The 15867-nt window shown below is 40.9% G+C and overlaps 2 protein-coding genes across 4 annotated transcripts in view; one reads left to right on the top strand and one right to left on the bottom strand.

Moving 5' to 3' along the window:
* The window catches only part of CFAP46 (cilia and flagella associated protein 46), a 71629-nt gene extending 70055 nt beyond the window's left edge, over window positions 1-1574 (bottom strand). Inside the window, exon 1 of the mRNA XM_063162877.1 lies at window positions 1550-1574. Within this exon, the coding sequence (XP_063018947.1) occupies window positions 1550-1574 (25 nt within the window). The remainder of the gene's footprint in view (window positions 1-1549) is intronic.
* Window positions 1575-2396: 822 nt separating this feature from the next.
* On the top strand, window positions 2397-15596 carry TCTN3 (tectonic family member 3). Of its 3 annotated transcripts, none has more exons than XM_063162924.1 (13): window positions 2397-2415; window positions 3191-3247; window positions 4458-4588; window positions 5493-5601; window positions 5676-5794; window positions 7232-7267; window positions 7589-7663; window positions 7767-7892; window positions 9081-9176; window positions 9370-9467; window positions 10044-10209; window positions 11312-11449; window positions 14758-15596. In XM_063162924.1, the coding sequence occupies exons 4-13, from the start codon at window positions 5541-5543 to the stop codon at window positions 14977-14979; spliced, it is 1137 nt and encodes a 378-aa protein (XP_063018994.1). In that variant the 5' UTR covers window positions 2397-2415; window positions 3191-3247; window positions 4458-4588; window positions 5493-5540; the 3' UTR covers window positions 14980-15596. The 3 variants fall into 3 exon arrangements, with proteins under 3 accessions (XP_063018994.1, XP_063018992.1, XP_063018993.1); XM_063162922.1 differs by lacking the exon at window positions 2397-2415 and adding an exon at window positions 3349-3417 and having other exon boundaries at window positions 3126-3247; XM_063162923.1 differs by lacking the exons at window positions 2397-2415; window positions 3191-3247; window positions 4458-4588 and having other exon boundaries at window positions 5689-5794.
* Window positions 15597-15867: the final 271 nt, after the last annotated feature.

Below are 15867 nucleotides of genomic sequence, written 5' to 3'. Positions count from 1 at the left end.
AAACTAGTCAGACCACTCTTGCTGTGCTGCTGAAGCGTTACTTGTTTGTTATGATAATTACAAGTCGTTGTCGTTAATAGCTGTTTTTGTATCAGTAAAGGCCCCGGCTGCGGCTGAGTTAATGGCTCTGCTCTCCAGACAGTGAAGGGCAGGGACCTCCCCAGACAGCGAGGGGAAGAGACGTAGGGGGGCACATGCAAAATAACTCGGGACCAGCATGCCAGGAGAAGCTACTATTCCAAACACACTGAAAAGACCTCCAAAACAACAAGCCAGTACAGAGTTGGGAAATTAGAGTGATGTCTAAACTGAGGAACAGCGTGCTGAGCCTGCAGAGGTGCTGGAGACCTTCTCACCCTGACCGCGAAAGTCATCCCGAAACCAAGAGCTTTTTCCCGGGGGGAAGGGGCCCTCGGGGCCCTTTTCCCCGGAGCTGGGCTCCTCTGCACAGTGCCGGATGGGCGGTCACTGCGCCTCTGACCAGAGGATTTTCCAACACACACACACACACACACACTGAGCTTTTTTCCTCCCACCTTTTGGTGCGAGGATCTGTGCGAAGCCTGGCAGCCGATAGCCCTGGGGCTCTGCTCTCCGCCCTGAAGGTGTTAAGGTTGTGCTTTGTGAATGTCCCCAGCCCTGAGTTGTTGCTTCATCTTATCTTCATCAGCGAGCCGTGTAAAGCCTCAGTCAGGGTGCGGTGGTCTTCCCTTCAGCTTTTGTAGTACAGTTCTGCTACAATAGACAAAAGTCTTTAATGAAAAATTTTAAGTCATAAACTATAATATTTCAGTCTCTGACACTGTGCTAAGAGTCTGGATGTATTATCTCCAATTTCAATGGAAAATTACTGGCTGCTATATAATGAAAAGTGGAATTCGTGTGTGACTCTGAGGAGACTAGGCATATAGATTCTGTTTATTCCCCAACTGCATACTAATGTAGAGCCATGAATGCGCATAAAGGGTAATGAAGGGGGAAAACCAAAGTTTGCAAAGAGATTTAGACAAACTGGAAGTATTATCTATAGACACTATGCATCTTATTCTCTTTGTTCAGAAACTGATCATGATCACATAACTTGTATTATTATTTTCCATTATCAATCTGAATAAAAGTTTAAATCAATCTGGTTTTATTTAACTTTAATCACTTGTTCCTAGAAAGCACTTATAACAAAATCACTGAAGCGGTTAATCTACTGAGGAGTGGGTATATTTTATTTAGAATGACAGACAGTAAATGATAAGTAAATATGCAATGAAACAATGCCTCTGTTGTCTGTGCTGTCCTTACTTGCCAAAATGTAATGGCTTAAGGTATCTCTTCTCCATCTTTGCTTCTGATGAAAATTTAGTACACACTGAACGTAGGAATGAAACTAGATCAGAACAAAGGCCTAGCCAGTGAGCTTTCCTTTGGCAGACATGAGCAGCAGAAGGCTAAGGAAGAGTTTCAAACAGGGCATTGCAATGTTTCCAGAGTAAGGAATCCCTGAAGGATCCAACAGCTAAAAACCAGCAAACTTGAGCAGGCCCTGTTACAGTACCTGCATTTTTGATGACCTTTGGCATACTTCCTTTCATGAATTTGGCTTATTTGACTCCTTGAACACATACTGACTTTTTAATCGCCACTATATTGCGCCAGTCAGATTCAGATGTTAGGTACATATCGCATGAAAAAGAACCTCATAAAAAGTACCTCGAAAAAAGTTTTTATTGAAAAGATACAACTGTAAAAGCCAAACTCCCCTAGGACTTATGGAGATTCCACTCTAATGTGTGGAATTTTAACTCAGCTCTGGCATTTGTTTGGGAAAAATTTTCATGATGTCAAAATTAAGAACCTTCTCCCATCTGGTCCACTGTGTAGAAATGCTTGTGACACAAAGCCTAGAATTAGTGAAACACTGTGTTTTTACCTAGGCAGCTCTACAGACCAATTTATGCCCTCTAACGTAAGGTAAAGCAGTGATTGCTTAGTGACCCACTCAATTTGTTATTTAACATAAATTATATAAATGATCGCAGAATAGGGTAGCTCCTGTTGAATGTTAGACACAACTGCTCTTAACGCAGTCATTATGACGTAACATGAATTCATTAATGGTAGATGAGTGCTAGTAGCTGTCACCGCAGATAGCGGCAGTTCCCTGCATTAACGTGAATAACCTGCATTACCTGCATTAACTCTTTCCAACGCGCTGCTTCAGAGGAGCGCCGCCCCGCCCCGCCCCGCCCCGCCCCGCCCCGCCCCGCCCCTTCGTGCCGCGCAGGCGCAGTGGTTCCGCGGGGTCTCGCGCCCGTGCGCGGCCATGCGCGGGTCCCGCGCGCCGCCGCTGCCGCTCCTGCTGCTGGCGTCGCTGCCCGCCCTCAGCCCCGCGGGCGCGGCCCGGCGCTCCGGCGGCAGCAGGTGGGTAGGGCATGGGCTTCTGCCGCTGCCGGAGCGGGCCCAGCCGGGCCCGGAGACCGGGCTTGGGCCGCGCTCCCGGCGGGAGCTGCGGCTTGGCCGCCTGTGCTTCGCGGTGGTGTTGCCGCGCCCCCGGGCCCAGGGTCATCTTAACGCTGGGCCGGGGACTGGGAAAGGCTTCCCAGAGCCCACAGCACAGTGGCCGAGATGAAGCGAGGCTTGGTTACTCCGCAGTGAGACAGTTGGCGGTGGGAGCTGGGAGGTCTGGGTTTAGGTAAAAGGTACTTTAGAGTGCTGTGAGGAGATGGTCAAACAAGCACGGACCGCAAGATGCTGTCAGTGTGGAAGATGGTTTCAGCTATTAGACAGGAAAATCTGTCTTTGTAGATTGGCCTTGTGGTGAGGACCGAGAGAAGCTGTAATATATGGGCACTGATTTTCTTTTCAATCACTTTTTTTCCCAGGAAGTGTCAGAGTGATTTTTAATTACGCTAACAGAGTGTCCACAAAGTTACTGCAATGACAAGAGAGGCTTTCTGTAATTGATTATCAATGCAGATTGCAAAACAGCTCATCTAAACTGATGAAAACTTTGTTTTCGTCAAATAAAACTGTGTTGCGTTCTTCTCGTTATATAATGTAAAAGATGAAATTATGCAAGTATGGTCCATTTTATAGTTTGCTGGGTGGGGTTGGGGGGCTTGTCTTTACAGGTCTGCGAGTCAAGTGTGTGTGGAAAAATCACTGATTTTCAGAAGTAATACCCCTTATTCTACAGACATCGTTTCTGATCCTGATGGACAAGATCCACTGTTCTGTGTGCAGTTGGATGACTGTAAGCAATCTTTCTTTTCGCATCTTTTGATTGCCTTTGCTTAGGGAATATTTTTTTGAACTGCACGTTGTAATTGTGGCTAATTATTTTGACTGTTACAGTTTCGGAGAGACCATAGTGAATCAGGGTCCTGAGCACCAAAGACAAAGATCATTGCACTGTTATTAAGGGTAGGGTTTCTGGCTGAGTACAAATAAGTCTTTATCAATTGCTTATGTATCTGTACCGTACTTAGTGGGCTACACATAGAGCAGCAGATAAGGGTTGATGTTTAAAGTATCCCACTACTATAATTTTCAGAAAGCATTTTTCTTATTGTGGCTTGGATTCTTTATTATATATACTTATTTTCATCCTTTTTTCTCTGGTGCTGGTGATTTTTTTTCACTGGTAATCATATATCCTGTAGGATATGCCATTAACATTCTTTTCTCTTTTTGCTTTCCACATTGTACTTCATTTGAGTGATTCAATGTCCAGTTCCTGGCATTCAGTGCAATTGCTGTGGTCTCACATTTGAGCACTTACCATTTTCTCTTTTGAGTTGTCTGGGAATTGTGACCCACAGTTCCATCTGCTTCTGACCTAAATTTTTGAGTATTTTATGTTGGGAGGGGCTCAGGAGATTAACAGGTACAACAGCTGGTCAAAACAAGGTTAGCTTTTTGTTATCTTGTCCTGCTTTCAGCTCTTTACAGATTTTGTCTGAGTGTTTTGCATACAAGGAAGAACAAAGAAATTATAAGAGGATACCGATAGAAAGTCTGGGGGTTTTTTTTAGGATGCCTATTGTCTATTCATACTTATCTTGAGTTTTACTTAACTATTTTGAATCCATTTAATATTGCTTTTTGTGAACTCACAAATGGGTGATTAATTTTGTAATTCAGATTTTACATGTGTCTAATATGGGCACCTCACGGAAATTACAGCGCATATTAATATAGCTGTTAAGGAGTCTCATGCTTTTTGGAAAGTTGCTTTGTGTATTAATAGTTGTTTTCTATGAACTGTATTCATGATATCATCCTGTTTTGTAGATCGTAGTAGCCTATTATAAGTGTTACTATGGATTAATTAATATAAGGCACCAAGTAGCTTACAATTGCTAAAGTTATTTCTTTTAAAAATATTGGCACAGTATTTACTCTTATCTTCTCTAGTAACTTAATGTTGGTGGATTTATTTTGTTTCTCTTTTCAAACTCTAGCAAAGCTGAACTATTTTCAACAGCCGCAGGATGTCAAAGAATCTGATTTTGCGGAGTTCTTAGAGAAGTATGGCAGGCACTCTTTCTTAGCACCATCACAAGTTCAGCCATCATTCTCTGCTTTTTACCGCGTGAGTTGAAAAAAAATAGCAATCAATTTGCACATATGCTTTTACTAACCTGTCTGTAATGATGTCTAATGAGAACAGATTGAAAGATTCTTATTTTGTACCTAGAAGCCATATTATCACAGGATCATAGCATATCCTGAGTTGGATGGCACCCACAAGGACCATCAAGTCCAACTGCTGGCCCTGCACAGGATGCCCAGCAATCCCACCCTGTGCCTGAGAGCGTTGTCCAAACGCTTCTTGGGCTCTGTCAGCCTTGGCACTGTGACCCTTACCTGAGGAGCCTGTTCAGGGCCCAGCCACCCTCTGGGGAAGAACCTTTTCCTGATACCCAGCCTGAGCCTCCCCTGACACAGTTCCAGCAGTTTCTTTGAGTCCTGTCCCTTGTCACAGAGAGCAGAGATCAGTGTCTGCTCCTTGGGAGGAAGCTGCAGAGAGCAATGAGATCTCCCCTCAGTCTCCTCCAGGCTCAACAAGCCAAGTGACTTTAGCGATTCCTTGTATGGTTTCCCCTGAAGACCCTTCGCCATCTTTGTAACCCTCTTTTGAATGCTCTCCAACAGCTTTATGGCTTGTGTTGTGGCACCCAAAAGTGCCCTCAGGGCTCAAGGTGAGGCCGTAGCATGGTGCAGAGCAGAGTGGTAGCACCTGGTGATGCTGAGCCAGATGCACCCTGCACACAGATGGCCCTCCTGGCTACCAGAGCACATTGTTGAACTGTTTATCTCTCAGTACTTTCCATACCTTAGTGTATAAAGTATTTCTGGTCAGTTGCCTTGTATTTAAGAGGTTGGACAACCTGTTAGACAAAACCAGGTGTGCACAAAGAAGTATAGATATGTCTCTTGCCCTTGGCATTAGTATTCCGCTGTAACTTTGTGATTTCTCCAAATTCTCTTTTCAGGCTGGTGATCCAATCCTCATCTACTTTGATTCGTCATCTGTATTGAGCATGCTTAGACAGCCAATAAAAATGGGAGCCAGTGGACTTTGTGTTGATGGGAATCCTGCTGGTTAGTAAAGGGGGAAGAATATCTTAGGGTGGTTTGCTTCTGTTTTATCTGTTGTCATGTCTTAACTCACCCAGGCTTCCTGGACAGTAAAAGCACAAGCTGTACTCGGATTTTTGCCAACTTGAGCAAGAGCTGCATGACTGACCCTGCCCTAGATGCTGCTTCCTACTACCGTGACTTCACTGTGCTAAAGGTGCATTTCAAATTTCTTGCTTTTGTTCAAAATCTTAGTTGTTTGACTTTGCATTGCCTTCCGCTGTGATTTTAGATAACTGTAAAACTGAAGGTCATTTGATATGTCATTCCTGATCTTCCAATAGCTGAGGCCTTCTTCTCTGGCCACAGAGAGCAGCAGGCACAACTTTGCCAGGCATTGTCCCAGGGAAGACTGTGAGAAGATCAGAGAAAAGAATGATAAACAATTCTTATCTTCACTTGCTGTACCTGTTGTTGTGAACATGTGGAATGCGTTATGGAGATTTGTTTACTAGAGGGTGATTTCGTAATTGGCCAATGCTGATAGTGTTTAGATTCAAGGACCAATTAAGAAAAACTGTATTGGACCATCAGTAAGGATGATGAGTTTCTTAATAAGTATAGTATAATAAAGTGATTGATGAGCCTTCTAGAATCATAGAGTCAATGCTAATTATCACTTCATCAGGGATGCTGTGCTACAACAGGAAGCCTATTAAAAATGTCATGACTGGTGGTAATCCTTCAATTCAAACTACTTTCCAATAAACTTCCATTATTAGCAAATTCTTAATGTATTTAACAGGTACTTCATTGATACTTCATAGTTCTAATGGCCTATCTAAAATTCTCTCGCATTTTAAACAGGTTGTTTATCAAAGTATATCTTGTCTGTTCCATCAGCTTGATCAACCAAGCAGTACATGTTCTCAGTAAAGAATTAGGGTGATTTTTTTTACATAAAGTGCGATCTCTAAAATCATACTGATACCTCCTTATTAATATTAGCTCTATTTATGTCCATATCAATTTCTCTACTATTTATCCTGACAATAAATTCAAAGTAACCAGTTTACTGTTCTGGGTTCATCCCACTCGTTTTACTGAAAGCTTACATGAAAATGTCTCCTCTCAGCTTGTACAGTTTTTCTGGTTTTCCAAGAGGAAACAACATTGTAAATAGGAGTACATATTCAGGCTGATGACTCAGTATACCCTTCTACTGGAAATCTAAATCTACTTAACTAGTAGAGAATAGTCTATCGATCAGATTTAATTAATGTTTTCAGGACTTTCTTTGTCGCTGTTGGCAAAGTACAGTTTTTCCTTAACTGGACGCTGAAGTACTTGATTGCAGAAGATGGAGTTTCAGGAACGGATCAGTGATGTGGCACTTAAAAGTACTTGCATTCTGCAGGACATTAACTAGGCCAAGCTTAAATTCGTCTTTTGGTATTTTAAAATGCCTTCTGTGAACTATGTCTGTGATTTATAAATTGCAAAATGATGACGTTTTCACATCTGGAATAAACAAAGTAATTTTGTCAATAACTATTCAGGTTCTTTTGTAGTGATTTTATGGCTTTAGTCACAAACACAGCAATTTACTTCACTTTTTACTGGAATTGTAAAACGGTTTGCTTATTTTCCCCAGGTCCCAATTAATGACACTGTTATGCCATCCATGAAGGTCAGTCTCATTTCTGGTTCTGAAGGGAAAGTGGGAATGTGCTATGTCCAAGACAAGATTTTTCTTGACAAAACTAAGACATTATAGGAAAAAAGGACATAATAAGGGTGTATTTTTGAATGAATGGGCATAGATAGGACTAACGGCATGGAGGCAGCTTATTTTCCTGGAAAAAGATTGGGGATCTGGAGCAGTGTGATGTGCCCCCCAGATCACAGCAAGGAGGTAAATCTGACTTGGATGTAAAAGCAGTGAAGAAGAGTAAAAAGAGCACTCTCCTTTTGAACAGTTACTGATTGTTAATATACTTACTTTCTGCAGGTAAATGTCACTGCAGTCTCACCACCTGGAGCTCCCCACATGAAAGACAATACATGCATGAATGTTGTTTCTGAGGTATGTGAATCTTCTTTCCTTTTCAAGCAGCTTACCACAAGCTTAAAGCCATTGCCCTATTACCTTACCCTGTCCCCTGTTTTTCTCTAAATTGGACTTTCAGGTGATCTATGAGATAGAATATAGTGGCACAAGTGGGATTCAGAGTGTTTCAGTCCAGTTCAAAGTCAGCAACATCTCTGTGAACTCCAGATCCTCTCTGCAGCAGCACTTCACCATGCACTTCTGGGTTAGTATCCCCATCCTCCTTGGAATTTTACCAAGTTTGTAGTCTAGCTTGTGATTAATTTTTGTACAGAAGATATCTGGAGAGGTTAGAGCAGTTTCACTGTGATATAGTAGTAACAGAGCCCTGGGATACAGATGATTGAAGAGGGGAGGCATTTCTGGTCTCAAATAAAGCATGCTAGTAGAAAGGTCCAGCCTCAACACAAGTATGCAGTCTTTCATTGCAAAAATTTCAAGGAGCTGAGTATTTTTATATGATGATTTTTGCACTTGGTTTGGTTTGGTGGTTGGTTTTAGGTGTTTTCTATTTGTTTGGGGGTTTTTGGTAGTTTTTTGAGGGTGGGATTTTGGTTTTTTTTGTTTGGTTGATTTGGTTTTAGGCTTTTTGGCACTGTTTTATTTTGTTTTGGTTTTTTGTTTGTTGGGGGATTTGGGTTTGGTATTTTTGGAGGGGGGTTATTTTTTGTTCTTATTTGTTTGTTTGTTGAGGTAGAATGGAAGATAAGTCATCAGCATGGCCTTGTGAGGGAAGGGGTTGAAGCTAAGGTTGTGTGTGATGTGTTTAGTGTTTGTGAAAGAAGTTATTAAATTTATTCCAGGTACTTAACACTTTTGCCTGTGTAGCAGGAAAGAAAGTTACTTTGAAGGGGGTAGAAATCTGGGAAATACTAATGTGTGTTAAGTTCACATAAATCATGTCGCATGATTTATGTAATTCAATGTAAAATTGAATAAGTGATGACCTCAGGGGTCGGTAAGTGTGCAATGCAACTTTGTTGAAGTTATGCCCAGACTGCCATACAAACATTTAGAAGTAGAATGGTCCACTAAGAATCAGGGTCAAGGCAGAGTTTGTTCTGCAGTTCTTCTGTAGAATTGCCCTGACTGATCTGTTCACTTCCTCAGAGACAAATGTTGAGCAATAGCAATTCATTGTATTGAGGGCTCTCCTGGAATTATCCACATTTCAGGATACTGACATTTAGTTTTTTACCTCCTGGACTGCAAATGAAATTGGCCAGGTAAGAAAGAGTCCTTGGAAACAAATAGTTTAAGTAGTGTATAATGATCCGTCATTCAAAAAACAGCTTACATTTACATTTTTGAGAATGCAGATTTGATCTTTGGGATGAATGGATGTCATTGATGCTAATTTTTTCCTCTATTTCTTCTCTTTGTCGCTTTGTAGACCAGGACTCTATCTCATATGTTGCCTAGAAGCGGAAACCCTGGCTATATCAGTGGAGCACCACTGTTGATTGCAAACAGTGGTGCCAAGCAACATGTATCCTTTTTCTGCTATGAGTTTTTGTTTATCACTGGGGTTTTTTTTATTTCTGTTACTGCACTGTCTGAACTTTTATAGTGCCCTAAGAGGGAAAAGGAGGAATATGGGGTGAGTGGATTGTTAAATGAGATGAGTGTTGTATGCTGTCTGTTGGTACTTTTGTTTGGTTTCTTGATGTGCAGTCTGTCAGATGAGCATATTAAGGAGTGAAAGTGATGGAAGTTGTTCACAATTCCTCAGGCACACAGTACAGTTTGGAAGGAATATGAGAACAGGTTGCAAAATCAGGTAACAGCACACTCTGCAGTCATCCTTTCCAACAGTTGGAAGTTGTGGACTCAGAATGTTTTTCTGTAGTCTCTCATGTACTTCTGTGGAGCCTAGGTCCTTCCCTGAGGTCACCAATGTGTCTCTACAGATCTTTCACAAACTCCTAAGAGAACATGAATATAGTAAAGATGGTGGACTGCTAGAATAATCTGAACATTGTGATGGTCTTCTGGGACACTTTGAGGCTCTAGTCTGGCAATATGTCTTGGGCAAGAGTAGAGTTGAGGAGTGAATCTTAAAAAGTGGTTGTTTTGATGATTTAGATTGTTCCTTTGACACGGCAAGTGTAGGACCACTGATGTGATAAGATGACTGAAGAGCTGTCAGTTTTTCTTATCATTATCCCTGCCGTATTTTTCTCCTTTCTTGTTGCTGAAAGGATTGAAACTGCATCTGTTTAATACCAATACTTGTTGACTCATTATAAGAGCAGAAGAAATACTTCTTGCAAAGAAAGGATGTTGACAGTGGTTTGGATTTTTTTTTCTTGTCCTGGAAATCACTTTCTTAAAGGTGTTCTTTTCTCATTTCCAGCCTATCCCCAATACTGGAAGACAGTAACTGTAGTTACATACAGCAGAAGTTATACAAGGCTTTTCAGGGGATGAACAGAGCAGAAGACTTTGCTGTAACTGGCAGTGCTCATTCAACCCAGGCAGAAGAGTGGATGACCATTCTAATTGAGAACTGCAGTGCGGAGGTAATATGAATGCAGACAGACCGACTGTAAATATTTTTCCTTTCATATCTTTGTATTGCCTCAGGGAGGTGGGGGTATCTGCACTTTTTTTGTATAATGAAACAGGGATCTTAACATGTGAAAGCATCATTATGGTTCATGTTTATATTATTACAGTACTTAGCAAAAAAAAACCCCTCAAACCCAACAAACTCTGACAGAATTCCTATCTCTTGAATCCTGGTCCTGCTATTTAAATGGGCAAAAAGAGTTAAATACTGAATCCAGTGTTATATAATTTTCTGACAGCCTTTTGGAACTGATAGTAGCTGGCTACTTCGTATTAATTATTATTATAATCCTTTCTGCTTTTCCAGAATAGGGAATATTTTTGTAGGGATATTTATATCCTATTATATTTCCTAATAAGGTTAAAGTTTGTGAGCCAATTGCATTGTAATAATTGTTAATGTGTGGGGGAATAGCAAAGTGGAATATGAAGTCCAAGAGGTAAAGCTGAGATTAATTCTAATTGGAACTGAGATGACAATGAGATGTATGTAGCTCCAAAATGGGTGGTTGACATGACCAGAAGTTACAGAGATAGTACTGAAGTGATTGTTTCAGGTTCTGTGACCTGTATTATCCAAAATATTAGACTTTGGCCATAATGGTCCTTTATCGCTTTTAAAATACTATATTAAATTGATTAGCTGTCATAGACATCTTTTCATAAAAATCCTTTCTTTTAGGAATTTTCCTCTTCTGGGAAGCTGAGGCGCCAGAAGAAAAATGTAAACAATTGTTATCGGCTGCTGTTGAATGTAGCAGGTGCACCTGTGATTGGCTCATGTTCCATGTTTACAATTAAGGGCCAATCACAGGACCAAGCTCGGGGACAGATTCTCAGAGAGCTTTCTTGTTTTTAGATTCCTATTCTATTCTTAGCATAGAAGCTTCTGCAACTTCTCTCTCTATTCCTTTTAGTATAGTCTTAATGTATTATATATCATAAATTAATAAATCCAGCCTTCTGATCATGAGACCAAGATTCTTGTCTATCTCTCTCACCCTGAGGAACCCTCACAAGTCATGCAATAATTAGCGTGTATTTTATTTTCAGGCTGTGAATTGCACTTCCTGTTGTATGGTTCCTGTGACCCTGGAGATACAGATATTGTGGACTAAAGTGGGCCTCTTGTCCAACCCACAAGCTCAAGTAGTGGGTACACGGCACTTTTACCACTGTCAGCCCCTCAAGGTATGGAGTCAAAAACCCTCCCTCACACACAGAGGTAATTAAAGGGGGTTTGCAATTTTTTTAAGAACCAAGGAATCAAATGGTCTTGAAACTAAGTAAGTTGAGATTTATTGAATTTTAGCAGTTGTCTGGCTGCAATGGTAGCCTTCTACAGAGGAAGGTTGTTTTGTGGTTTTTTCAGTACTGTCCTCACTCAGTTGTATAACTGGAAAAGATACCTTCTTTTCAACCCTGAACTACTTTCTACCACTTAGGACTCAATTTTTAAACTTACAGTTATGGTTGGTATAAAGTTGTACTTACAAACATCCAGTAACTGCATGTTTAATATTTAGTTGTCTCTTAAAGCCTTAATATGGGATTTGAGTTTAGTAATATTTCAGAGACTCCACAGAATGCTGATAATCTGTGCAGAAGATTTCTGTTCCTCCAGAGCTTCTGAAATCACTATCAGGTAGCTGAGGAAGTGACTAATGCTGGTGGCAGCATATTTGGAGAACTGGGGAGAAAGGCAGTAGGCCAGAAAGAGGGTATTCGAGGCCAGGTTGGATGGAGTTCCGAACTACCTGATCTAGTTGAAGGCATCCTTGCTCATCATAGAAGGCTTGAACTAGGTGGCCTTTAAAGGTCCCTTCCAGCCCAGACCATTCTGTGATTTTGTGATGTCAGCAGGAATGTGTCAGCTAACATGACCACAGAGGACAATCAGCGGTCTTTTTCAAGCATGTGTCAGTGGATCCCATTGTGATTTTTTTTTTTTGATATCACATAATCTTTTGGGCAGCAGAAATATTTCAAGGTTTACACTTCTCTGTAAGGGCTTAGGGGAAGCAGCTGGCATCCACCCAGGCATCTTCATGACTATGAGGAAGGTATCTGTCTGATGTGTTAACATTCTTTGAACTTCAGACTCAGTCTAAATGAGATTTTACACACTTGTTTGAATGCATCTCATGGTACCCTTTTGTTCTCCCTTCTTGCGAAATACATGAAGAGAAGAGGATAGGAAGATGTTAACCACGTAAAACTCATATTGCCCTGAGGCAAAGTGATACTCCCACCCCATGAAAATATTTTTAAAATCACCTGTTACATGGCTTCATTAATAAATAAATGATTAATAAAATTAATAAAAAAATCTTCTGTCTGAGGAAGAAGATTTGCATTCCTAGTAAAAGTGTAGGGTGCAAAGCCCTCAGGATTAGCTAATCAAGAAGAATGAGATTCAGATTTGATTTGCTTGAGCAAATGATGCTAATTACTTTAGACCCTTTAGGTATATTGCAAGGCTAACTATAAGAAAGCAAGTTTCTGATAGCAAAAACCCCACGTCATTAAAATCAGTACTGACTTCATCAATGACATCACAAATCCACAAATTAGGATTGTTAGTAAAGACATTTTAGGAAAGGACCAACTTGCTCTATAGTCAGCAGTTATGAAGTCCAACTGTTTGCAAGCATACTAGACTGCGCATTACTTTCAAATTAGGTCACTTCCCAGCTTTAGCCTACAGATTCTCTATCTGAGAACTACCCTTTAGTTCCTTTAATATTCTTTAGAGAAACCTTTTTTATTTATACAGTACTGTGTCACTGGAAGGTTCCCTAAGTAACTGACCAGAAAACAGAGAATCCAGGAAAGACATCTTGATTTCAACACCCATACACAATATCTGATCACAGTTATATTTGGACTTGATGAAAATACAGGACGTTTTAAAATGATGTGGAGTTCTACAAGAGCATGCTGGAAGTTGCTAATGGTTGCCTTCTCCCAGCTGTTTAGGAGGGATTATGTATGGAGTTTTTTTCCCTGCACTAATCTCTCTGATTTTAAGGCAGTTTTTCAAGGTCCGGACACTTAAATCAATCATCTTGAGGCTTCTTGTTGACTAGGGCAACTTGGCCTATTTTTGAGTGTGTTTACTCATTGATAGGAGAACTTGTATCAGAATTGTTTGAAAATTCTATTTGTAACTGCTCAGCAGTGGTGAATTGTGATCAAGGACTGATCTGGCATGGAGGGCAAGAAGGTGGTAAACTGGCTGGAAGGAGGAACATTGGGACACTTGCAAGTGAGTGAAGTTTCCAGGTGATGACAGAAGAAATAGCCTCAGCATTTTCTTGTAGCCATTCTGGAATGGGAACTGCTCAGGGGCCAGCTTTGGGCAGCAGAGCAGGCCTGGGGAGTGCACCCATGGCAGGCTGAAGGGCCGTGTGCTGATGCTCTCATGACTGGTGCTGCAGATGCAAAGGTGCACAAGGAATCTGCTCATGATGCCTCTTTGCACACTCTTGTAGAACCAAGACTGTACTCAATGCATTGTTCATCTTGTGTAGTTGGGGTTTTTTTTTAATTTAGGCACAGACTTATTTTTTTAATTCACCTTGAGGATGCCACAAAAATTCCCCAATAGGAGTCACAGTATTTTTTCTTAAGAGCCATGAACTCTATCTTGCAAATTTTTTGAGTGCTTCCTACAGAATTTTGCTCTGAAGGCAATCTTTGAAATTCTTCTCAGGGAAGTGATTGAGGTGGTAATTTCAGAGGTTGGCATAAACCAGTGCAAGCACAGAAGGTGTGCTGCCAGTAAATGCCCTCTCAGTGTTAGCATGCAGAGCTAGGAAGTGGGGCAGAGAGTGAGGTTGCTCTTTTGGCAGCAGCATGGTCTTAAAGCAGCCCAAGGTAGCCATGAAACTCCATGCAGTTCAAAGAACTAGTGTATTAGTTTTCTTGCTGCATTCCATTAAAACAGAAAAGAACTGAGGCCTTAGAGGCTCAGTCCCCTGTGTGATCTTCACTGGTCTGTCTCCTTCCTGAAACAACATACTAAAATGTGAGCAATAAATTTATATTGTATTGGGTCCCTGCTTTAGTTTACTGACATTTATTGATAGGATTGCATCTTGTGGCAGTTCTTGCAAGTAGCAAGCACTTGCCCAAGGAGCCAGCTGATCTTTTATAAAAAATAAAGCTAGCTTGTATCTGTTCTTATTACTAACCATTTGGTATGTCTTTCCTCTGAGTAGAAGGCTTACTGTAGCCGAGCTTAAGTCACTGCTGCCATTTTGGAGATCTCTAGCATATGATACACAGTAGCTACTGATCTTTACTACACCCTCAATTTACCGGCTAAGTATCAATTTTGGGAAAGAGGTCTTACTCCTAGGACACTGAACTCTTACCATCCCAAAGACGTCATGCTTGCCAGTCATCTACAGTGTGTTCCCCATTAAAAAATTGGGGACGTGTATGCCTGTTGTATTAAGACTGCTAAACTCCTTTTGCTTCCCTTCTTGCTGCAGTTTCTAGACATGAGCATGGTACCTGTGACAACTATTGTTACCTTCACTGACATGACGGATTGGCCAGAAGCTCCGCGAGGCCAGCCCCAAATGCACTGGAAACTCCCATTTGACATCTTTTTTCCATTCAAGGTAGCCCTGAATGTAGAAAGAACTTACAGAGGTGATCTGGCTGGGTATTTATTGTTGATTCTAATAATGTCTAGTATTTTCTGCTTTTGAAATAGATGGAGTCTGTATTTAAAGTGTGGTGAGTGAATTGATATATTCAGGATATGACCCAGACAATGGACTTTTGTCATCAGGTTTTTATACCATTTCTGTGTTACCTGTGTGCCTTCTGTTCTTGGATTAAGCCATGTGGGCTGCTTGTCCTCTCATGTTTCTGTTCTTTGTATGTGAACTATCTGTGAACATCATTGCAGGGACACACTTGGGAAATGTAGAGATCCAGGGACATTGCTTTAATGAGGGACTAGGAAGAGAATGTTAAAACTATTATTCCGTGTTCCCAGAAACCAAGAATGCTCTCTAAGCCAGGGAGCATGGAGAGAGAAGCAAAGATCAATCGAAGCATTTTGGAGCTCCTTTCAGTTGGAGAAGCATCTGATTTTGGAGCTGCTTTCCTGTTGGAGAAGCATTTGATTTTTCTATGTGAAACTAATCAAACATTTAAAATACAGGAGCTTGCCCAGGTGGCCTGAATTCTATTTTATGAGTAAGCATGTGTGCCAGTCACCCCTAACCTGTCCTTGTTAGATGATGACAACCGCAACTCTGTGAGATTTTTTGAATCTTGCTTTTTTTGTGTCTTTTCAAATACAGATATTCAATTGAAATTTTCATGGTTTAATCACTTTTTACATTAGCAACACTGTTGCACAGAACAAAGCAATTGTGAATGCTCTGAAATACAGTTGAGTTTTAGTGGTTTGTCAAAACATCTTCCTAATATTTTTCTTCTCCCTGGAAGAAATGGGCCTGAATAGACTTTTTCCTAGATAACAAACATTCTCTTGTTCCAGATAGGAACTGAACTGAAAATGGTAACTACTGAAATTCTAGTAGCACATCAGAGAGACTTGTGAATAGTTCTGAAGCTAAAACTTT

This window comes from Melospiza melodia, chromosome 9, assembly GCF_035770615.1.
Source record: "Melospiza melodia melodia isolate bMelMel2 chromosome 9, bMelMel2.pri, whole genome shotgun sequence".
Lineage (NCBI taxonomy): Eukaryota > Metazoa > Chordata > Aves > Passeriformes > Passerellidae > Melospiza > Melospiza melodia.
The sequence above is the reverse complement of the archived record's forward strand: the minus strand, read 5'-3'. Positions and strand labels throughout refer to the sequence as shown.